Source organism: Bubalus kerabau, chromosome 2, assembly GCF_029407905.1.
Source record: "Bubalus kerabau isolate K-KA32 ecotype Philippines breed swamp buffalo chromosome 2, PCC_UOA_SB_1v2, whole genome shotgun sequence".
NCBI classification, from domain to species: Eukaryota; Metazoa; Chordata; class Mammalia; order Artiodactyla; family Bovidae; genus Bubalus; species Bubalus kerabau.
The window spans coordinates 12,289,253-12,313,883 of NC_073625.1; the positions used below are offsets into that span (position 1 = coordinate 12,289,253).

The 24,631-nt window shown below is 50.2% G+C and overlaps 1 protein-coding gene across 1 annotated transcript; it reads right to left on the bottom strand.

Moving 5' to 3' along the window:
* Positions 1 to 1,945: 1,945 nt before the first annotated feature.
* EIF4EBP1 (eukaryotic translation initiation factor 4E binding protein 1) lies at positions 1,946 to 24,566 on the bottom strand. Its single transcript, XM_055567090.1, has 3 exons — positions 24,364 to 24,566; positions 4,715 to 4,894; positions 1,946 to 2,441 (listed from the first exon to the last, which is right to left on the bottom strand). The coding sequence occupies exons 1-3, from the start codon at positions 24,506 to 24,508 to the stop codon at positions 2,410 to 2,412; spliced, it is 357 nt and encodes a 118-aa protein (XP_055423065.1). The 5' UTR covers positions 24,509 to 24,566; the 3' UTR covers positions 1,946 to 2,409.
* Between the last annotated feature and the right edge of the window lie 65 nt (positions 24,567 to 24,631).

A 24,631-nucleotide genomic window follows, 5' to 3' on the forward strand; every position in this document is an offset into this window, starting at 1 on the left:
TTGGTGCGGTGCAGGAAGTCATGGAGGTTTCTGGTCTGACCACACAGGAATGCTGGGGCATTGACACAGCTTCCACGCAACGGCCAATCCTGTAAAGAACGCTTTAAGACATTTCCGGGTGTCCTTCTCCACTCAGTACCGCTTGTCTCCAGATCAAGTCAAAAGATCCTTGGGACACACACACCGTAGCTTAAAACAGTTCCTTGTCCTTTCCTGGCTCAGCGTGTGGTCTCTGCCCCACAGCTGTCACTGGGTTTTCCCTGACTACAAAATCAGAGCTTTGGGTGATGCCCGAGCTGGGCAGAACCAACTGTGAAGGTTTCTCAGAATATTCCCATGGATGCTAAATTGGACCACGCGAGCTTTATCTCCCCCACAAGATTTTAAGTTTCCTGAGGAACAGGACTGTGTCACATACCTTTGCCACTCCACAGCAACCCAGCCAGGGTGATGCTCAAGAAATACCTGGGTTTTCTGGAGGAGATACTTCTGTTCAGTGGGAAAGGCTCACAACATGTGAACAAATTTCTTATTGTCGGAGAGGCCAACTTTTTACCCTTGGACACTGAGAAGTGGGACCAAGAAGGGGACTGGACTTGTGATCATGGCCTCGGGGTGGACATCAGAAGGGGAGAGAGTAAGAGGTTTTTAGGGGAAAGTTGTGCCAATCTCTAGTTTGATCCTGGTTGGGGCTTTATTTGTTGCTGGGTTGGTTTTATTTTTTTTAATGTTTTTTTTATTTTGGCCATGCCATGCAGCACGTGGGATCTTAGTTCCCTGACCAGGGCTTGAACTCCTGCCCCCTGAATTGGCACTGCAGAGTCTTAACCACTGGACCATCAGGGAAGTCCCCTAGCTGGGGCTTTAGTCATTGTCTTTGCTCTGGTGGTGGCCCCTCCACAGTCTCACTTCCTATCTATAGGAAAAGTACATGCTGCATGCCTGAGTCAACCTGCCCCGGATCCTCCCACACTCTGTCACCAGGCACAAGGAATCCAGCTGCCATTGCAGTCCAGGGAGGGAAGGAGATTCCAACTCAACTGTAGGGAAAAAGAAAAAAGGAAAGAACAGGCAAGGGACTCAGCCATTAAGGCCTTCTGCTCCCCAAACAGCAGGCTGATAAGTGCTCCGAGTCCAGAACTGGTGAGCTCCAGGTTGGCCATGGCCTCTTGGACAAGGGCCATCCGCCCTTCAGCACACCCTGTGTATGAGATGAGAAACACTTGCTGCTTCTTAGTGGGCCCCTCTGCCTGGCATTTGAGGCCCTTAGAAATCTGAACCCCTTTGTCATTTATGAAAGGCACCCCCACCCTCACAAACTGCCTGCTCTGGCCAAAGCAGGCAACTTGATGCCCTGTCCTGGGTACAGCCTGTTTCTCCAGGACCACCTGCCCTTGGCCACCCAGGCCCCGGCCTTCTCCCAGCCAGGTATTCTCAGGACCCAGCTGTAGCATCAGCTCCATGAAGCCTCCCCTACGTGGACCACTTGCTGGAAACCAATTCCTATGCAGTCTCTTTCATGCTACCTTTTCTATGGGCAAATCTTACATTTCAATGAAATCCCCAAGGCAGGGAGCTTCCTCAGGGGTCTGTGGCCCGCTAGCAGTCACACAAGGGACACTTGACGAAAAACACCAGGGGTCAGGCCTTTGATGCTTGCAGGGTGGGGGCTGCAGAGCAAAGGGAACTGCGCCACTGGACACGTTTGGGGGGGACCCAGCCCAGAAAAGAGGCAGCCCCCAGCACCAAAAAACAGGAGATGAGAGTAGCACAGCTCAGCCCTTGCCAGGACGACACCTGTGATGGAGTGTGTGTGGTTCACTTCCTGAGCCATACGGCAAGGGTAACCCATGTTCACCACACCCCGCCCCCACAAGGGTCAGTCAACCATCAATTTGAGAGGCCAAAAGGAAGTACTTGAGAAGCATTAGCCATCCATACAGAGTTGAAAAGAGCTCAGACAGGGGCCAACTCTTGGCCCTAGGGCGAAGGTGGCTTTTATTTCCTTTCTCGGGAAGGGAGGGGGTGGGGAGCTTTCCCCACACACCAATCTAAGTGACGGGGGGCGCGTGGGTGCTCCCCCAGAGGAGGGGCCGGGAGAGCCAGAGGACCATTCAGAAGGCCTCCTCCGTGTCCTCTTGCCGGCCCTGGGCTGTGGGATGCGCCCGAGGTCACTGCCCTCCGGGTATTAGTTCCTGCAGAGTTGGAGGCACACGGAGGTATGTGCTGGTGTCCACGAAGAAGAAGGGGGAGCTGGGGCCCTGAGTGAGGGAGCAGGGGGCTGGGGCGGCTTGCCCCATGCCCACCGCCTGCCCAAGATGGTCGCTTGCATAAGGCCTGGCTGGTGTGACTTCTCCCAAGAGGGGCCGCTGGGGCCTGGAGGCATGGCTCGCTCCGATGGCTGGCCCTTTAAATGTCCATTTCAAACTGTGACTCTTCACCTGGGGAGAGAAGGGGCAGAGGACCAGGTAAGCCATGGGCAAATGGCACAGCTGAACCTTCGAGAGACCGGGAGGGGGTGCTGTTTCCCGTTCTGTTGTTCCAACAGGGAGAGCAGGGGCCAGGGATATGCTGCTGAGGACAGTGCACAGAGGGCAGGCCCAGGAATTCCTGAGACACACGTCTAGCTGTGCTCACTCCCCTGATCCCAGAGCAGAGACCACGTCTCCCCACTGGACAGCTGACAGCCCTGTGTTCTGGATCACTTGTATTTTCTTTAAGAAGAGTGAATGGCTCCTTATGATTTGAAATGAATACAATTTCACAGACACATACTCCTTAAAACATAAAACCTTTCTGAGCATGTGTCCCAGCTTCTGGGTTAGGACATGGGACCGTAACCTCCTCTGCCTATACCCGATTCCCCAGAGAAGAGCCTGACCCTGCGATACGGCAGCTATTTGGGGAATTCAGCTGCTCGCTGCACTCGCCCAACTCTCACCATTAAAATTTCCAAGTAATTCACGCAGTGACACGTTGTTTTCCCTTTTAATGGAACTGCCTTGTGCCTGACCTCCTGGCCAAGGCTGCTCCAAGGTTCTGGAGGGCAGAAGGCCTGCTCTGACCCCTACGGGAGAACAACCGCCCTTAACTTCTGGTTATGTTGACACAAATATGTGTGTCCAAGGGCAGAAGCCTTGGCTTCTTATATCCAGTGAAGCAACATGAAAAACCACGTGCCTCCTCCTTCAGCCCACCCCATCCCAACAACCGTGCGGACTATGAGGCTGCCATGGTGGGGTCAGAGCTCTCGTTGTGGGCCGGCGCAGCTCGAGAGGCCGGGAGGGGCGAGGGTATGCAAGTGCAGGCAGTGGACAGCCTTCAGGTTGCGGTGACCGAGCCGCTGTCGTGTTGACAGCCTCCATCCGCAACAGCCAGTCTTTGGTGTAAGGCGAAAGAGGAGTGGAGGACCAACCACACGACTCTGTCCATCTTTCTGTCTATCCTTTTAAAAAATAATAATTTCTTTATTTTTGGCTGTGCTGGGTCTGTGTTGCTGCTCGCGCTTTTTCTAGTTGCGGCCAGCGGGAGCGCCTCTCTAGTTGCAGGGCTCAGGCTTTTCACTGCAGTGGCTTCTCTCGTTGCGGCTCTGCGCACACGGGCTTCAGGAGCTGAAGCACGTTGGGGCATTAGTTGTGGTTCCTGGGCTCTAGAGCAGAGGTTCCCTAGTTGGGGGTGCACAGGCTTACTTGTTCTGAGGCATGTGGGATCCTCCCAGGCCACGGATCAACACAGGTGTCCTGCGTTGGCAGCAGGTTCTCTACCACTGAGCCACCAGGGAAGCCCTGTCCATCACTTATCACAGGGCAGGGAACCTCACTGCCTGGGCCGTCCTTCCTGCTGGGTTCTGTGGGTCTGTGTCCACCTCTCTTTTGCCCATGGATCTCCAAGTGCGGCCCGCTCTGGGAGGTGGGGCTCCTGACTTCCTGATGAACCACAGCCTGCAGGCCCCAGGGAGCTGGGTTCCATGCTGTCAGCAAGGCCACCCAAACTTGAGGGCCCAGCTGCTTCCTGTCTGGGCCCGGTTGCTGCCTTCGGGTGAAGGGTCAGTGGCTTCCAGGCTCTGCCAGTGCTTATGGTCCCTCCTCCCGTAGTAAGAGCTCAGATGCTCTGGCCAGCCGGTCCCTGGGAGATGGTATTCAAGCACCTCTGCAGGGCTGGCTGCTTTGATTGATGGGGGGAGGGGGTGGGTGGGAGGAAGAACCCAGCCTCCCCTTGTCCACTGCAGAAACAGCTGGTTGCACTGTTTCCACCGCCTGATCAACTAGGACACCTGATGTCCCTGTCGCCTTTCTAATCCCACAGATGTGTAATTTCCTAGAGGGCGAGGACGCTGTGCTTTTGATAAGTAGCTTCCTGCACAAAAACATCCTGGGTGTGTTCCAAATTGCTGCAGACACACAGAAATGCCTCAGGGACAATTGTATAAAGGTTATCCAAGGGCTTATCAAAGCGGCCGCCTGGAGGCCATCTCCTTTCAAACAAGCTCCCCGCTAAGGAGACTATCTGATGAGGCTGAATGGCCTTGCCTGAGCTTCCTGGGCCCCTTTCCTGGGGAAAGTGGGTTCCGATGAAAGTGCTGCACCCCAGACCCTTCCCTCGCCCTCTGGACTGCTCCACCGGGCAGGAGCATCCCCTTGCTCCCGGAACACCCACCCCCACGCCCGATCTTCCGCTTCCTGGAGCGAGAGCCCAGCCTTTCCGGGCCACTCACCGCCTGCCGGCTTGTCTTCGGGGCTGCTGCGCAGGTGATTCTGGCTGGCTTCCGTGGGGGGCTCATCGCCTGTAGGGCTAGTGACCCCGGGAATGGTGGGCAGGTCCCGCGGGGGCGTCTTGGTCACAGGTGAGTTCCGACACTCCATCAGGAACTTCCGGTCATAGATGATCCTGGTACCTGCAAGGGGGCGGGGACACGGATAAAGCCACGGAGAAGCCCCTGGCCTGCTTTTTCCTCCTGAGGCCCAGCTCCAGCAGAGGCGGCAGGCTTTCTTGCAAAAGCCCGGGCGGAGGTGTGAGGCTCACTCACTGCCTCCTGCAGCCCAGGACTCTGCTATCGCCGAACCGCTCCATCTCCCTGGGATCAGCAGGTACTCCATGGAGAAGGTTTTTTTTTTTTTTTTTTTTTTAATTTTTGGCCGCACCCTACCAGTGGCATGTGGTTAATTCCCTGACCCTGACCAAGGATGGAACTCACTCCTGCCCTCTGCATTGGAAGGCAGAGTCTTAACCACAGGATCCCCAGAGAAGTCCCCAAAGTGGGTTTTTTATGCGTTTTTCAATTCTGTCCTTACACACCCTTGGGGAATATCCAGCATCTTTTAACTCCATTTGACAAAGGAGCAAAGAGAAAAGTAAGTGATTTCTGCACCCCACCGCCCCCCTAACCACTCCCCACCAGTTAAATATGAGAACTCCTCCTGTCTGGACTTTGTGGAAAAGAGTAACAGGGAGCACCCCCAGCCTCACCGCAGCTCTCTTAACTCAGTCCACCTCCCCGGAGACGCCCCCACTCCGCCCAGCGTCCGGTTACCCATCCTCTGTTCACGTGTCACCCGACTTCAGGGTTTCTCTTCAGTCTGCCCTCCATTCCTTTAATTTTCACTCTGCTTTCTCAAGTGTCACCCCAAGGTGAGGGACCACGTCTTATAGAATCATTCACTGACCTTAGGCCTCCCAAGAGCCCTCCTATGAGGGCAGCTGCCTGAGAGATTCCTTAAAAAAAAGGAGCGTGTTCTCAAGCACAGGAGCCAGGGAGGAGGCCTGCTGATTCACAAGTAACAGTGAAGAGTGAGAAGGTGACTCCCGTTGGGCCCCTGTCTAAATCCTGATCATCTCTGCAGACCCACCGTGGTCTTAGTAACAAAGCACCTCCAGAACATTCGCTAGTGGCTCCCTTCTCCACTAGGAGCAGGCCCCAGGCTCAGCCTTCAACAGGCAGAGGCATCTAGCTAGAATTTAAAACTGTCTTGTTGTCATTATGTTCTTTTTATAGCTACTTCTATTTATGGCAAATGACTCTGGTTTTCCATATATAGCTGTGATAGCAAACTCCCTTTTAATATATACAACAGGATGTAATTGAATATGGTAATGGTACATGTTATATATCACATAAGCTATAATCTACATAATAAAAGCTAGGGAATTCCCTGGCAGTCCAGTGGTTAGGTCTCTGAGCTTTCACTGCCCAGGGGGTGTGGTTTCAATCCCTGGTAGCGGAACGAAAGATCCCACAAGCTATGGGGCTCGGCCAAAAAAATAAAAAACAATAAATTTTAAAGGAGAGGTGATACAAAGATAAGTATTAAATATACATACAAGTAGAATGCAAAGTATGATAAAGACTGCAGAAGAGGGGGAGGGATAATGAGGAATTTGGGATTAACACATACACACTACTATATACAGAACAGATAACCAACCAGGACCTACTGTACAGGAAGAGCTATACTCAATTATTATAAAAACCCACTGTTGTTTAGTCGCTAAGTCCTTTCCGACTCTTACAACCCCATAAGAATGATTTTCCAGGCAAGAATACTGGAGTGGGTTGCCATTTCCTCCTCCAGAAGATCGAGAATCTGAAAAACAATAGATTCATACATATGTATAATTGAATTACTCTGCAGTATACCTGAAACTTATATTCAGTCCTGAATGTTCATTGGAAGGACTGATGCTGAAGCTGAAACTCCAATATTTTGGCTACCTGATGCGAAAAACTGACTCATTGGAAAAGACCCTGATGCAGGGAAAGATTGAAGGTGGGAGGAGAAGGGGATGACAGAGGATGAGATGGTTAGATGGCATCACCGACTCAATGGACATGAGTTTGAGTAAACTCTGGGAGTTGGTGATGGACAGGGAGGCCTGGCGTGCCGCAGTCCATGGGGTCGCAAAGTCGGACACGACTGAGCGACTAAACTGAACTGAAATACCTGAAACTAACAAAATCAACTATATATCAATTAAAAAATGAAGACTATAGGCGGATGGTGAATGGCCTGAGTTTAGAAACCAGGACACAAGGACTCCAGGAATGCCTATCCTCATCAATAGCTCTGAAATATGTCCCTCACTTAAGGGCTCTGCTGAGCGACATTCCAACAGCTGACATTCGTTTCTCGATGTTGAGCACTGCCTGTCTACTAACCCCGGAGACAGGAGAGGGATGGGCTTGCATCTCCGAGCTCTGATGTGAGTTAAGATTGGGCTCCCGGTGCAGAGGAGGACCCAGGATGAGGAAGAGCAGGGGGTGGTGAGAAAGACTCAGGATAAACTTTGCCTCCTTGCTTGTGTTGGCCTGGTCTGACCTCGGCCTGGGCCAGGCGGCCACCCGGCCTTGCTCTCCCGGTCTGGGGCAAATAATGCTGAGGTTGGGAGCCCTGCCCCTCATCATCAGGAGGACTACAGTTCAGAGCTCACGTTTCTAAGGGGGAGGGGTGAACAGCAAAGGGCACAGACCTGGGGCTGTATTTTAGGTCCTGCTACCAACCAGCCCTCTCTGGTGGCTCAGATGGTAAAGAATCCGCCTGCTGTGCAGGAGACCTGAGTTCGATCCCTGGGTCAGGAACGTCCCCTGGAGAAGGAAATGGCAACCTACTCCAGCATTCTTGCCTGGAGAATCCCATGGACAGTGGAGCCTGGTGGGTTACAGTCCATGGGGTGGCAAAGAGTCTGACACGACTGAGAGACTATCACTTTTACCAACCAGCTGGGTGGCCCTGTGCCCCTTCCACCTTTGGGCCTCACCTGTAAGGGCAGTTTCCTCACCTGTAACATGAAGGGCTGTGTGCCGACATGCCCAGCGGGCTCCAAATGGAAAGCATCAGTGCCCTCTCTGGAGGGAGGGCATCCTGGCTTCAGAGATGGGCCCATTTTTCTCTGTTTCTTAGTCATCATGGCCTGGCCACCCTACCCCCTTATCTCCTTCCCACCGGCCACCTTGGCATTTTTTTAAATTTTATTTATTTTTATTGAAGTATAGTTACTTACCATACTGTGTTACTTTCTGGTGTCCAGCAGAGTGATTCAGTAATATATGTATTTCTGAATATATATCATATGCCTCATATTTTTTCCCATTATGGTTTATTACAGGTTATTGAAAATAGCTCCTGGTGCTATACAGTAGGACTCTCGTCTGTTTTGTGTTGGCTGCACCACACAGCTCGTGGGATCCAAGTTCCCTAATCAGGGATGGAACACTGGCCCTCGGCAGTGAAAGCAGAGTCCTAACCACTGGACCTGCAGGGAATTCCCTGTTTATCTATTTTATGTATACAAATTTGTATCGACTGATTCCAAACTCCTAATACCACCTTGGGTTTTTTTGTTTCTTTGTTCACCCCGGGGTAGAGTGACTGACCCTATCAGAGCTGAACCTGAGAGCTAGAGATTCAGTCATCTCAAAAAAAGAACTTGGAGGTCAGCAGCTTCTGAGGTTCTTTAAAGGTCACGAGCCCCCAGTGGTTTTGCTGTTTTTTAACAAGTGTGGTAAAACAGAAATAACATGAAATTTAGCATCTGAAGTAATCTTAAATGTACAGCTGAGTTGTTTAAGTACACCCACATTGTCATACAGCTCATCTCCGGGCCTGTTTTCATCCTGCCCAACTAAAACTCCATCCAGGAAACAATCCCCCCTCCCCGAGCCGGGGGCAACCACCACTCGGCTTCTGTCCAAATTGGGCTGCTCTGTTGTATGTTAGTAGCTCAGTCGTGTCTGACTCTTTGCGACCCATGGACTGTAGCTCGCCAGGCTCTTCCATCCATGGAATTCTCCAGGCAAGAATACTGTAGTGGGTTGCCATTTCCTCCTCTAGGGGATCCTCCCAACCCAGGGATAGAACCTGGGTCTCCTGCATTGCAGGCAGACTGTTCACCATCTGAGCCACCAGGGAAGCCTGGACTGCTCCAGGTACCCCCTGTAAGTGGAATCTTTTAGTATTTGTCTTCTTTCAATTGGCTTGTTTCACTTAGCATAATGTCCTCAAGGTTCATCTACATGGTTGGACTCCATGTGGGAATTTCCTTCCATTTAAAGCTGAATAATATTCCATCATGGGCTTCCCTGGTGGCTCAGTGGTAAAGAATCTGCCTGCCAATGCAGGAGACTCGAGTTCAGTCCCTGGGTAGAGAAGATCCCCTAGAGAAGGAAATGGCAACCCACTCCAGTATTCTTGCCTGGGAAATCCCCTGGACAGAGGCGCCTGGTGGGCTACAGTCCACGGGGTCACAACAGTCGGACATGACTTAGTGACTAAACAACAATACTCCAGTGTATGGATATACCAATTTTGTTTACCCACAGACATTCAGGTTACATCCACCTTTTGGTTATTGTGAATCATGCTGCTAGGAACATAGTGTGCAAATATCTTGATACTCTCCTTTCAAATCTTTGGGGTACATACACTGAAGTGGCCCCCAGCATTTTAAAAGTCAGTAATTACACTTAAAAGAGAAAAAGAAATAGCCTCTGCACCCTCTATCCTATGGCTAGGGCACTTATTTAAAATTAAAAATCCTCATTTGAGCTAATAAAATCCATAATCTAAATGCCAGTAGGGGTGGCACCTTAAACACTCACCCCTGGACTTCCCTGGTGGTCCAGTGACTAAGTAAGACTGCACTCTGAGCACAGGGGGCGGGGGTTCGATCCCTGCTCAGGGAACTAGATCCCATATGCTGCATCTGAAAGGTTCTGCATGCCACAATTAAGACCCAGCACAGCCCAATAAATATATATTAAAAAAAAAAAAAACAATACCCACCATCAGAGTAATTCAGCCAGAGAGGGAGGGTGTGTGTGTGGGATAGACAAAGGGGTAAGCAGTGGTGTCCAGAAAGTCAGCTGACAAGGTACTGAGCCTGGGATAAGACCACAAAGTCACCACTGACTGGCTAATTTGGGGCCTGTGAGGAATAGGAGCTGGAGATGGAACCGCTTTGGCTTTTTAACTCTTTCTTCTTCTAAGCCTTCATGGGATCCACCTCCATGGCCAGTGATCTGAAAACTCCCAAAGCCTCCCACAGATGAGGCAAACCTAACAAAACACACACAGTCCCATATTGTCGAAAATAGGAACCCCTGGCCGACGAGGCTGCAGCGCAGCCCGGAGCTGGGACCTGGTCTGCACAAGGGGACAGGAAGTGGGGACCGGTGGGGATGCCGAGGACCCTGTGAGGCTGAACAGCGGCAGCTGGGGGTGCTGGTCTGCTGTGGTCCTCTGGGGTGCGTGGGTGTCACACCAGGCGGCACCCCATAACACTCTTTAGCTGAGGACCCATTTCCTCTCCGTGCAAGGGAAAACAAGCCCCCTCTACAAGGGTCTATAAATGAGAGCTTTTGAGGATCTTGCCTGGAGAATCCCAGGGATGGGGGAACCTGGTGGGCTTCCGTCTATGGGGTCGCACAGAGTCAGACACAACTGAAGCGACTTAGCAGCAGCAGGTAGCTTCTGGAGGCAGAAACAAGATGGTTCTTCCTCCTGCTTCTCTCGCAAGTCATACAAAACACCGAGAACTAGAAACAGAAGCGCCTGTGCCCACCTGGATGCCAACGGGGCTCCGACTGTTCTCCACATCACGATATATGAAGACAGAAAGTGAAGGGAGGAATGGCTCTTTTTTCCCCTTTCCTTTTTTTTTTTTTTTTTGAGGGGAGCCTCCCTCTGTAGCATGTGGGATCTTAGTTCCCCAACCAGGGGATGGAACCCAGGTCCCCTGCAGTGGAAGCACAGAGTCTTAATCACTGGACCACCACGCAAGTCCCAGGAATGGTTCTAACAGGGAGGAAAAGGGGGACAGCTAAAGGTAGGAAGGTGGCGGTTGAGGTTGTAACAGCAAGCAAGCGGGGTTGAACCCAGGAAGTTTTGAGAATTAGAGGCATTGAGGAAAAGGGGGCTGGGGGCTGAGAACAGGGGCAGGTGCCACCCATCTGTCACCCAGGAGGAGGCCAGGCAGGCAAAATAAGCTGACCTCCTGAATAGTAGCCTCAAACCCTTTGCGCTCCTCTGCTTCAGAATAAAGAGCAAAGATAAAGACCTACAGAGACAGATTTTGGGAGGGGGTTATCTCACATGAAAAAAAAACCCAACTAGCCACTAGATTGAGCACTTCAGTCTCTGGAACAGACAAGGGGCTTCTGGCCAGCTCTTGAGCAACTCCTCACTCTTAAATAATAAAGGGAGCAGAAGACAAAAAGATACCCAATTAGATGGAGAAGGCAATGGCCCCCCACTCCAGTAAGACAGTACCCAAATCCTGGATAAAAGGAAATCAAGAAAAAGAGACAAGAGAACTTGATCAAAAGAATTACTTAAAAGATCAAAAGAATTAATTAAATACAAAAAAAAGAAAATATACTTTTGCTGAGTTGAGAGAGGTGAGTCTTGAAAGACTACTTGACTATCCACTGCAATGAATTAAAAAACCACCAGCTTAAGATTCATTGTAAATCATGAAATCTTCCAGAAAGAGTTGAAAGACAACAGGTGCCCACTGAGGATTGGGAGTAAGAATGTATCAAATTTTTCAGTGGTTACACAGGCAGCCTGAGGACAGTGGGTCAAATGCCTTCACTATCCTGGGGCAAAAGTCATCCTGACCTTGTTTTATACCCAGCCAAACGATGAGCAGGGATCAAACCCTGTCCCCCTGCACTCAGAGTCCAGTCTTACTTAGTCACTGGACCACCAGGGAAGTCCAGGGGTGGGTGTTTAAGGTGCCACCCCTACCGGCATTTAGATTATGGATTTTATTAGCTCAAATGAGGATTTTTATTTTTAAATAAGTGCCCTAGCCATAGGATAGAGGGTGCAGAGCCTGGCAGGCTGCAGTCCATGGGGTCGCTAACCAAACAGAAGAACAGAGCCATCTGCATAAAGTGCCAGGGAGATGGAGTCTATAAAATCAGAGAAAGACCAGAGGCTCCTGGGAATCCCATGCCCGCAGCTGTGTGGCAGGTCCAGAGTCTCCAAACTGCTCAGAAAAGAGGGAAAATGTATGGAGAAATGCAGAGGTCTGACTGTGAAACCATACTGAGAGGCACTTCAGAGGGGCTGGCGGGTGTGGGAAGACTTACCTGAATGAAAACTAAGCACATTTTATTTTTTTATAGTTACACTTTTCTTTTCAAAATTGTTCTTTTAGATTTAATTAACACGTTGTATTAGCTTCAGGTGTACAGCAAAGTGATTCACGTGTATCTTTTCTTTTTCAAATTCTTTCCCCATTTAGGTTATTGCAGAATATTGAGACTATTACAGACTGTTGAAGAAAGAGGGCGGCAGAGGATGAAATGGTTGGATAGCATCACTGATTCAATGGATATGGACTTGGGCAAACTCAATGAAATAATGAGGGACAGGGAGGCGTAGCAAACTGCAGTCTATGGGGTCGAAAAGAGTCAGACTTAGCAACTGAACAAGACTGTTGAGCAGAGTTCCATGATTTCAGGATTTGGGTACTGAGCACATTTTAAACTAAAGAAATTAGTAATTCTACTTTTAAAAAAAAGTTGTAAAAAATGGAAATGCTCTCACTAAAATCTACAGGGCTTACCAAGAATCATAGTATTAAAAACAATAAATATGTAATATAGAAGCAACCTGCGTCCACCAACAGATGAATGGATAAAGAAAATGTGAAATTCATATACACAATGGAAAGTACTCAATCATAAAAAAGAATGAAGATTTTGCCATTTGCAACAATGTGGATAGATCTGGAAGGTATTATGCTTAGTGAAACAAATCAGAGAGAAAGACAAATATTCTGTAATAGCTTATGTGTGGAATCTAAAAATAAAACAAACAAACGAATATAACAGCACAGAAACAGACTCACAGATAACAGAGAACAAACCTGTGGTTACCAATGGGGAGAGGGAAGGGGGCAAGGCGGTAGAGGATTTAATGGTATGAATTACTATGTATAAAATAAACAAGCTACAAGGATATATTGCACAACTTTGGGAAACATAGCTATTATTTTGTAATAACTTTAAATGTAGTATGATCTATAAAAATATTGGGTCAGTATGTTTTACACTGTATAATGTTACAAATCTCCGTTCATATTTCTTTTTTTTTTTTTATCTTTTTTTTCCGTTCATATTTCTTCAGGAACCCTGTCTGATCCCTGGAATCTATTTGTCACCTCCACTGTATAATCATAAGTGATTTGATTTAGGTTATACCTGAATGGCCTAATGGTTTTCCCTGCTTCAATTTAAGCCTGAATTTTGCAATACGGAGTTCATGATCTGAGCCACAGTCAGTTCCAAATCTTGTTTTTGTGGACTGTATAGAGATTCTCCATCTGGAGAAGACTCTTAAGAGTCCCTTGGACTGCAAGGAGATCAAACCAGTCCATCCTAAAGGAAATCAATCCTGAATATTCATTGGAAGGACTGATGCTGAAGCTGCAATACTTTGACTACCTGACGCAAAGAACTGACTCATTGGAAAAGACCCTGATGTTGGGAAAGATTGAAGGCAGGTGGAGAACGGGATGAAAGAGGATGAGATAGTTAGATGACATCATTGACTTAATGGACCTGAGTTTGAGCAAGCTCCAGGAGATGGTGAAGGATAGGGAGGCCTGGCAGGCTGCAGTCCATGAGGTCACAAAGAGTCAGACATGACTGAGCACACATGCGCGCACATGTGCATGCACACACACATATACACACTTTGACTTAAAAAAAAAAAGAACTAAGGGACAGGTTAAATAAACTATGCATCAGACATACAGTGCAATGCTGTGCAGGTACTACTTGGAATAAAGTGTACACTGTCTGGGCTTCCTTTGTGGCTCAGTTGGCAAAGAACCCACCTGCAATGTAGGAAACTTGGGTTTGATCCCTGGGTTGGGAAGATCTCCTGGAGAAGGAAATAGCAACCCACTCCAGTATTCTTGCCTGGAAAATTCCACGGACAAGGAACCTGGCAGGCTGCAGTCCACAGGGTCACAATGAGTTGGACATGAATGAACGACTAAACCACCACCACACTGGCCACAAAAAAAAAAAAAAGAAATCACAGAACTGTATTTTTTGTTCACTTATCTCTGGGGGTGAGATAAGGATTAAAGCAAGGAATACATCTTTTATACTGAATATTTTCAAAATAAAAAAATACAGCGATCTGTGTGTTGGTTGCTCAGTCGTGTCTGACTCTTTGACATGTAATAAAGATACAGGGATAGTAAACAAACAAATAAATAAGGATATAGGGTCAGACTCTCCTTTCCTAGTAAGTCAAGTTAAAACTGCTGTGGTTGGAACAAGACAGTTTCCCCATGTCCTGAAGAATCTCTGCTGGGCTGGGGAAAGAGTGGTAAGCTCACCCCTCTAGCATCCCCAGGAATTGTAATCAAGGATCGGGACAAGCATTAACACCCACCCACACAACTGCCAACCTTTGCTCAATCACATGCCCCAAGAATAGGGGTGCTGGGTCATATATTCCCTATCACTGAACCCCTCTGGACCACAGCAAGCCAGGTGTGACGGATGCAAGGGACCATTAGATACAGGAACAGCCCCCTGATCTCAGACACACACTTAGTAGGAGAAAGACCTGGAAACAAGTGTGTGGAGTCTAGAGACATAGATGGGGACCACAGAGGGGCAGGGACAGGTCTACCCTGTGTGTACCACTGGCAACAGGAAATCCAAGCCCCCTGACTCTTAACCCAAGCCATGGAAGCATCCTTGTCACCCCAATTCTACACTGACCCAGAGTTGGGGGAGGTCCTTGGATGATCCAGACCGGAGAGACTACAGGTACAGAGCCAGGGAATCCAGAACCTGCCTCCCTCAGGGCAAGGGCAGAAAAGAGGTGAACCTTGCCCCCAGCCCTTCCAACCATTTGTGTAGCTGAGATCCTACTGGGTTCTGAGTTGAAGGGTGCGTCTCAAACTACAGGCAGAGAATAGCTGAGCCTGTCTTCTAACTGGAAGCCCATGTAAATGCATTACCCTGAGTCCAGCTGTCTGCCAGAGTTCCCAGCTATAGAGAGAGAGGGATGGGGACTACATGATGGGGGGCGGGGTGTGAATGCCTGCTGTTCTTATTACAGCCTAGTGGTTAGAAACCCAGCTCTCTGGCTTGTTGGTTCTATCCACTCTGGGCATTATTGCTCCATATTGCTGTGCCCCGATTTCTTTTCTTTCTCTTTTATTTATTTATTGGCTGCGTCAGGTCTTAGGTGAGGCACGAGGGCTCAGTAGTTTGCATGTGAGCTTAGCTGCCCCTTGAAGTGTGGGATCTTAGTTTCCCAACCAGGGTTCAAATCCACATCCCCTTCACTGGAAATTCTTGACCACTGGCCCACCAGAGAAGTCCCCGTGCTTCGATCTCTTCCCCTGAAGAATGGGGGCGATGGTGATGATGGCAGTTCAAGCCTCCCAGGATCACCATGTGGGCCGGCACCATGGCTCACACAAAGTCAGCCCTAAACAAGCAAGTCCTCGGTATTGCCACGACCAGTGTGACTTCAGTTATATAGAGGTAAAAAAAAAAAAAAAAAGCTGGGATAAACCAGAGGGGAGGTAAGAACCCTGAAAAGAGACTTGGAGAGAAGGGGGCGGGGTTGGGGGGGAGGGTAAGGGCATTCTCCCTCCTGTTTTGGTCCATAAAGAAACGGGCTTCAAGCAGCACCATGAGCTGTGGCTTGTTCGGTAACCGGTGTCATCTGGGACTTTACACTCCAGGTAGGCACCAAATGCAAGAACTGTATATTTTCTTCAGGCAGGCTTTGGGGGTGAGGACAGCTTGCTTGAACGTATAAAGCAAGGCACACATGCCCCAGGGTCTGGTTTCCTCGCCTGTAAACAAGGGCTTGTTCTGGGCTCATTCAAACTATTTTTAAAGCCCCAACCCTAGGCCAGGCTTTAGAGATAATCTCTCGGGTGTGTTCCAGCTCTGATACCAACCATTTATTTTTAGGATCCCCTTGTGAGCAGGTGCTTTTAAACTGAAAGTGGTGCAACTAGCTTGGGGATGGGAGGCAGCAGTCCTGGGCTCAAAACTGGATGCGACATTGCACCAGCCCTCACCTCCAAGTCCCAGTTCTTCACTCGGTGAGCACAAAACCCGAGCCTCACAGGAGTGTCAGACTGTGAAAATCATAGCACCATGTGAGCCCTGCCTGCCACAGCCTGACCTGCTAGGTCTCTGTGGACCCCCACAAGGGAGACACCTTATTCTGAATTCATAGGCAGGAAACAGGTTCAGAAAGGCCAGCCCCTTGCAGCCATCCCAAGATAGACCCAGCTTGTCTCGCCTCCCATCCTAAAGACCAGCCTCTGTTTACAATGAGCCAGGCAGCCCGGGCCCCCGCGCCAGCCGGCACTGGCCAAGGGGAAGCCACCAGGGTCTTCAGACTTCTGCCTCCTCTTCTGCCTGTTTGAGGACAGTATGTTCCCTGGGAGGGAGGCCTCCTACATTCCTCCTCCATCTCCCTGCGGTCCAGCCCCGGGGGGCCAGAGGCGGCTGGATGCAGCTCCTGTAAGTTGAGACGCTGGTCCCTCTTTCTTCCCAGGCTTCCACTGGCAGGAATGCGCCTCCCAGGGGCCGAGGACGTGAGGCCCAGCAAGAGTACAAGCACGGAATTCCTAGAACTGCTGTTCCCCTTCCAGGGGCGGGAGAGCATTTCATAACAGGGTCAGGCAGAGGGCTGAACGCCTGTGCTGGGACGCGGGCCAGCCGCCCGGGAGAAACCCATTGGAACGAGTATGCTCAGCTCAGCAGCAGGGCCCGGCTCTTTCTTGCAGGACAGTCTGCTTGGCAAGCACAGCTGACTGGCCGAGGGGGCGGGGGTGTAGCTTGGTAAAGAAGCAAAGCTCGCTCACTCCAAGTCTGCCCTTCCCCTCCCACCCTGCCAGCTCTCCGGGGAGAACCAAGACCCCTACAATCTCCGGACTTCCCTGATGGTCTAGTGGCTAAGACTCCAGGTTCCCAATGCAGAGGACCCGGGTTCCATCCCTGGTCAGAGAACTAGATCTTACAACCAAGACCTGCCACAACCAGATAAATATTAAAAAATAAAATAAAATAACCGCTCCCCCCCGCCGACAAAGACCCTTTAGGGGTCTTATGAAGGACCTGAAATAACAAAGGGACCATCAGCCAATGGCAAATGGCCCTTCCTTCAGGTCCCACAAGGGAACAGGCAGGCTGATTTGAAAATTAAGCAGAAGGGACAAAGTTTCTCCAGAGACAGAACAAAACAGCTGACCGACTTCTAAGGCTGGCCAAGCTCCTCCCCTTTCCCTCTACACCTGGCATAGCCAAGTAAGGCTGCCCCCTGAAATACACTACCAACAGTGAGTGCCCTTCTGAAATCCACCACCCCCCTTGCTGCCGGAAAGTGAAGGAGTCCTGTTTTTTTGTGTGAATGGCACGCCCCCAAATTCACATGCTGAAGCCCCAACTCCTAGTACCTCAGTGTAACTGTATTTGGAGATAAGGTCTCTTAACAGGCTATTATGTGAAAAGGAGGCCATTAGGGTGGAGCCCTAAAACAATGTGCTGGTGTCCTTGTGAGAGAGAGCCATTCCACAGAAGGACCACGACCACCACCTTGAAAAGGGGCAGCAGGAGGCGGCCTCTGCAAGCCACGGAGGGGGCCTCAGCAGAAACCACACTTGGATCTTGGGCTTCCAGACCAAGAAGAATATAAATTTCTGTTGTTTAAACTACCCGGTCTGTGGATTTGGTTACAGGAGACCTAGCAAATCTGCACAGGCTCACTGTCCCCTTTTGTTTGGAAGAGAGAAGAGGGAAACCCGTTCACATTCCTTAAGGCAAGAGACCCAGTGCATGTGCTGAGTGTGATCCTGGCCGCACCAGCAGTAGTCTCCCTCCCACTCACCTGTGGACCCCTGGGCTCAGACACCTGCCTCTTGCCGGTACTCCAGAAAATCAAGGATGTTCAAATGCAGGTGCTGGGCAGAGGGGGCCAGTACCTGAAGCCTGGCCATTTGAAGGGGAAACAGGAGGTAGGCTGGCTGGCAGTTAGTACGCGTGACACCAAGTGAATATATGGCCCAGAGCCCTGGCACCATGTCCACCTGTGTGTTTTGCTTTGTGGAGCTGAGTAGAAGGGCTTGAAAGCAGGACATGGGGTCCATGACTCAATGTTTTCAGGAAGGCGTCCTCTGTTCTTAAACCAATAGTCAATAAACACACAGGCTCGTGATTCCTGTCTCCTACACCTGGCTGGATAAAGCACAAGCTGGCATCAAGATTGCTGGGAGAAATATCAATAACCTCAGATGCAGATGACATCACCCTTAATGGCAGAAAGTGAAGAGGAACCAAAGTGCCTCTTGATGAAGGTGAAAGTGGAGAGTGAAAAAGTTGGCTTAAAACTCAACATTCAAAAAACGAAGATCATGGCATCCAGTCCCATCACTTCACAGCAAATAGATGGGGAAACAATGGAAACAGTGACAGACTTTATTTTCTTGGGCTCCAAAATCACTGCAGATGGTGACTGCAGCCATGAAGTTAAAAGACGCTTGCTCCTTGGAAGAAAAGCTATGACCAACCTAGACAGCATATTAAAAAGCAGAGACGTTACTTTGCCAACAAACGTCCGTCTAGTCAAAGCTATGGTTTTTCCAGTAGTCATGTATGGATGTGAGAGTTGGACTGTGAAGAAGGCTGAGCGCCGAAGAATCAGTGCTTTTGTACTGTGGTATTGGACAAGACTCTTGAAAGTCCCTTGGACAAACCAGTCAATCCTAAAGGAAATCAATCCTGAATGTTCATTGGAAGGAATGATGCTGACGCTGAAGCTCCAATACTTTGGCTACCTGATGTGAAGCCCCGACTCATTGGAAAAGACCCTGATGCCGGGAAAGACTGAAGGCAGGAGGGGAAGGGGACGACAGAGGGCACGATGGTTGGATGGCATCACTGACTCAATGGACATGAGTTTGAGCAAGCACCAGGAGATGGTGAAGGACATGGAAGTCCTGGCATACTGCAGTTGCAGAGTCGGACATGACTGAGTGACTGAACATCAACATCTGGCCCTGGCTCTGTTGGCCACTCAGCAGGAGAGGCAGTTAAATCCCCTCAAAGGACTGTTCCTTGAGGCCTGACCCTTGTTGAACATCGTCTCAAAGCATGGCCCACATAAATCCTCCTATCCCTGTTTATACCCAGCTTCTCTCATTCAAAGGAGTCATTTCCCTTCTCCTAGAATCTGGGCTAGCCTTGCGGCTTACTCTGACAGACAGAATACTGTGTAAGTGACATACTATGACTTCTGAATAAAGGCCTTAAGAGGCCTTGGAAGCTGCCATGTAAATAACTCATATTCTGAATGGTGTGAGGCCATGAGGACGGAGAGAGAGCCCCACCTTCCAGCTGTCCCCAGCAATACCCAGACAGGTGGCTAGGGCCACCTTGAAACTTCCAGCCCAGGGCAATCCAATGGTCAACTGTATGCAGCCAGATGAGTGGGCTCAGACAAGAGGATCAAAAAATGTCCAATTTACCCAAAGAATGAAGAGAAATAACAGATTGCTGTGGTGGTGGTTGAAGTTACTAAGTTTGGGGGTTGCCTGTTACACAGCAGTAGCTGTGTACAACAGTAGCTGATACAATCCTTCTCATCAAGATGAGATCTCTGGGCCTAGTATCTGAGCTCTCCCCGTGAACCCTCATGGGCATAGGCAGTGGATTACAAGGCCCATATCCTAAGCATCCAAATGCCATGGGCAGATGTCACCTATTTCTGCTGAGTCAGCAATACTGGCCACAAACAAGTAAATGAAGGCTATGAATCCCAGTGTCTGAGACCTGGGCCCCAACACTGACTAGTTCAGTATAAAAAGTCACCTCCTTCCACAGTCAGCTTCATATTAACTTGGAATAATACTGGGATAAGTGGGAAAGTTCAGAGAAAGTTAGCTTCTGCTTCTGGGACATTCCAAGATAGTTACACTTGTAACTAAGAGGACAGAAAAGAAAATTTAAACATTCTTATTAAGCCAGCCCAGACCCAGGCCTAGTCGTAGAGACACTAGGTCACCCTAAGAATACTCTCATCACAGGAGTCTTTCACCTCTCACCTTTTAGACATCTGATGTGGCTGGCCGCACTACAAATATGAGTAAGCCATCTCTGAAAGAACTTCCTGTCTAATACGTAAACAAAGACGTAACAAATACGTAACATATACGTAAACAAAGACATGTGAATCATTGTTGTGAATCACAAAAGAGGAAGAACACTGGCATGGATCTCAGCAAAAAGAGAAAGTAACATGTTTTTCGTTCATACGTTTGAACACTCAAGAATCAAGAATCAACAAATGAACACTTTTCATTCATTTCATCCTGGGAAGCAATCCTTGTTTCAATAATGCTGCCTTTTCCTAACTCGACATCAAATAAAGATCCTGACAAGCAAATGCCTCGCTGCTTTATACCAATAGTCAATATGGCACCATCCTGCTGGCCCTTTCTCCAAATTTGGTAATGAAGGACTTTTTTTGCTCTTTCAGGAAAAGAACAAACAAACCCCTTTATCAATAATGAGGCCCTGCCACGCTTGAGGATATTGGGGAAAAAAAAAGTAAGGTCTGAAGGCAATTCATATCCAACAGCTGTGTTTACATTGTTAGAATGTAAGGCCAACCACGCTGGCTACTTGGAGTGGGCAAGTCTCATTTAATATCATGTAAGTTTTCAGGGGTGGGGTGAGTGTCTGTCTAATTACTTCAGATACAACTCTGATGCTTATAATTCTATTTCGGGTGTGTTCATCTTTCTAGCTTGCAATGGAAGCCCTCGAGGTCACACTTTGTCTTCCAATGCCATGGCCGTAAGATCAGGAAGGCTATGGGTGCTCTACACCAGGGTCCCTGCCAGTCTTTAATGAAGCACATAGTATGGAATGTTCTAAATGCTTTAAAAGGAAGCTCGGGTCAGTATAAAAAGAGACCCATTATAGTTCCCTCTTTGCCTTAATGTCAATGTCAAGTTCTCTTGACCTGTAATAAAGAGGCAGTGTAACTGAGGCCTGGGGACACTGGCCGCGCTCGGCTTCAGTGCCCAGCCTACCCTATCCTCTTCCTGGCACTCTCTGTTCCAGGGCCAGACCCGGGAGCTGCCCCAAGGTAAGCTTCCTGGGTGCAGGCTTTGTTTGTCTAACCAAATAGGGTGCCAGTACCACCTGCAGTCCCAGCTGCTTACCTCTGATTGACCTTGTCCAGACCCAGGGCTTAGGTACGACTACCACCCAAGCCACAGCTCCTGTAGCTTTGGGTCAAACATCCAGTAAGGAACTGGGAATGTAGAGGTTGGTGGGGGAAGGGTGGATGAAGGGTTCTGACCCACTCAAAGGTTCTGGTGCTTTATGGTGTTACTTAAGACTTTTAAGACTCACAGATACAGAGAATAGACTTGTTGCCAAAGGAAAGGGGTTGGGGTGGGGAAGGTAAGGGTTGGGAGTTTGGGATTAGCAGATTCAAACTATTATATACAGAATGGATAGAGAACAAGGTTCTCCTGTATAGCACAGGGAACTATATTCAATGTGATAAACCCCAACAGAGGGACTTCCCTGGTGGTCCAGTGGATAGGACTCCACGCTTCCAAGGAAAGGGGGACAGGCTCAATCACTCATCAGGAAACTAAGATCCTGCAAGAAGCATGGCATGACCAAAGAAGGAAAAAAAAATAAAAACTTAATGGAAAAGAATATGAAAAAGAATATATAACTGAATCATTTTGCTGTACAGCAGAAATGAACACACTGTCAATGCACTATATTTCAATAAAATTGGAAAAAACAAAACCATGAGATTCTACAAACTTGAGTGTTCATCAGTGACACTCTCTTAAGTAATTTTCTTAAGTAAATTTCTCTTCAGTTCTCCAGCTTCTTCAGATCAGTGGTTCAGCCTGTGTAGGGTTAATGAGCATGGAAAGCAAACTGGAGTCAGAGAACTAGAGATGGCTCAAGTCATCTGCTCTTATCTTCCCCTGAGACACACACTGCAGAGCCATTCCCAGCAAGAGTGACCAGCAGATACTTTACTCCAGTAGCTTCTGACACTATCCAACCACGCAGACTCTGCTGAGAGCCTGGCTCTTCAGAGTCTAGTTTAAAGACAGATGCCAAACCCAACCTCATGAGAAGTTTACCTGGATGGATGCATCACTTTTTTTGTCAGACCACAGAGGAGAGCCTGGTGAGGGCTGTCACATTCCACCAATTCCTGAGAGCTCAGAGAACAGTCCTTATACCAGTCACTGGGAGCTAGTTAGAAATGTGGAATCTTAGGCCCTACCCCTAACCTACTGAATCAGATGTGGTCCCCAGGTAATTCATGTGCCCCCTAGAAGACTGAGAAACAGCACTCTTGACCGAAGCAGAAGGGGGCCAGGAATGACCTTTACTCATTAGGTCAAGCTCCTCTGCCCAGGCAAAGGGTTGTGCTAAAGTGGGCCTTGGAGGAAGACTCTACGCCTTGGTTATACAGAGGCAAACCTGGATTCTCTGGATTATGGACTGTTAGCTGCGTCTCCCTCGCTGGTCACTAGGCTGGTCACTCTCTAGGCTCCTGGCACTGCTAGCTTCCTTCCAGTTGGCCTCAGAAACTGTCACACTGATGCAGAAGCCCCTTGTCCCTCTCCCAAATGAACACCTTCAAAAGGAGGGAGACTGGCTGAGATCTGCCCCAAACCGCAATTTACCAGTGCAAAGGGATAAGTGGAAGAGAGTTTCCCATAAACAGCACCCCCGGCTGTTGCTTCCAAGCTGATCCACCCCATCTAGCAACAAGGGTGCAAAATAGGGCCACCTAAGTCTGAGTCAGTGCCCACCCTGAACAGATGAAGCAGTGGCTTACACCTTCACTAGAGGGGACCCCAAAATTGTCCCGAAAGGTCCCAGTAGACACATTTTAGCACAGAAAAAGTGGAGTAGCATGGACTACATAAGGTCCAGCATGGAAAGAGAATCTGAGACAAGAGAGACAGCAAGAGTCACTGGGAACTTTCTCTTGGATCATTTTTAATAGACGCGGCAGCACTTTTCCCCCTCTGCGCTTGGCGGCTGTTTCTTGTTCAGTTTGGGAAATCGGGTGTTAGATTGGACCATAGGCACGTGTTTGGGGGCCTCGGTGCCGCGTCCCATAGAAAAAGGCGGCCCCCGCTGTCCAGGAACCACTTAGGTGGCTAAAAGCTCGCACGCTGTATGTTTTGAGTCAAACAAAACCAGGGCCTCGGATCTGGCTGTGCTCGCCGGGGGTGGGACAGCTGCCTGAGAAAAGAAGCAAGTGGCCCCCGACGCTGCCAGGCGACAAGGCGGGCAGCCCCGCCCAAGTGCGTGCGTCTCAGCGCGGATGCCAGAATGTGCGGCGCTCTTCTCGAGTAGTTTGGGAAGCGGCAGAGGGCGTAAAGGGAAGGGGAGAAGGGCAGGAGCGGGTGAGGACAGCGCGAGGGAGGGAGCAAAGCGGCAAGCTCGGGGATTTCATCACTCAAACGCGCTGGCAGGTTTCATCAGCACCCGGGCTCCGGAGCTGTGAGCGAACGCCAGGCTCCCGAGGGCAGCGCGAAGCGGGCCCCCACCCGCGCCAGCTCAGCTTCCTCTTCCTCATCCACGCTCCTGGAGGTCACACGGTTCCCTCCCTCCTCTCCCCCGCGGACAGAAGAACGTGTTTTTCTGCATAGCGCGGCTCGCGGCCCCAGGTCCCTGCGCGGACAACCGCCGCGCGCCTGAAAGAACCATCTGCTCCCCGTGCCGCCGAGGCGCCGCAGGGGCAGGAGAGCACCCTCCGCCTAAAGCCGGGGCTGGGGGTCGGGTGGGGTGGGGGGCCTCGGGAAGGAAGAAGGGTTCTGCGAGGGTCATTGATCCCAACATCCCATCCCACAAAACCCTTGGCCCGGCCTCTCCGTGGTGCGTGGCCCACCCCGACCCCACCCTATTCAGCCTTAGAACTGCCCCCAATACCCACAAGGGGCAGCACACCTCAGCATGTGGTGGTCTTGGAAGCGTGCGTTTGTGCGTTTGTCAACGATCGGGGGAGTCAGGTGTCTCTCCCAGAAAGAAGAAAACTCCTGGCATTGGCAGACGCTGCACTGGAGTTCGCGCCCGAGGGCTGGCGATCGCAGGCGACCCCCATGCTCGCTCCCTGCGGCCACCTCCCGGACTCTTACTGCCTCCCTGATACGCCGTTCCGTTCTTCCCAGTCATCGCGCCCCGGAACTCGGTCGCCCCGTCCAGCTGGCGGCTCCCGAGCACTCCCCCCTCCTGTTGAGTCCGGACTCCCCACCGCCCGCACCCAGAGCCGGGGCGCAGGGGGCCACCTCCCCGGAGCCCGCGCCTACCTCCAGGGGTGGTGCTGAAGAGCGTGCCGCCGGGGGTGGTGCTGTAGTCCCCAGGGGGCAGCTGCACGCCGTCGGCGAGGACCACCCTCCGAGTGGTGGGGATGGCCCGGCTCGGGGTTTGGCTGCAGCTGCTACCTCCGGACATGGTCGCCCCGTGCGCTGAGCCCGCAGCCGGGGCGTGGCCCTAGAGCCCCTCGGGCCTCGCTCCGCCCCGCCCGAGACCGCCCCTTCCGCCTCTCGGGCAGACGACCCTTGGGATTTGTAGTTC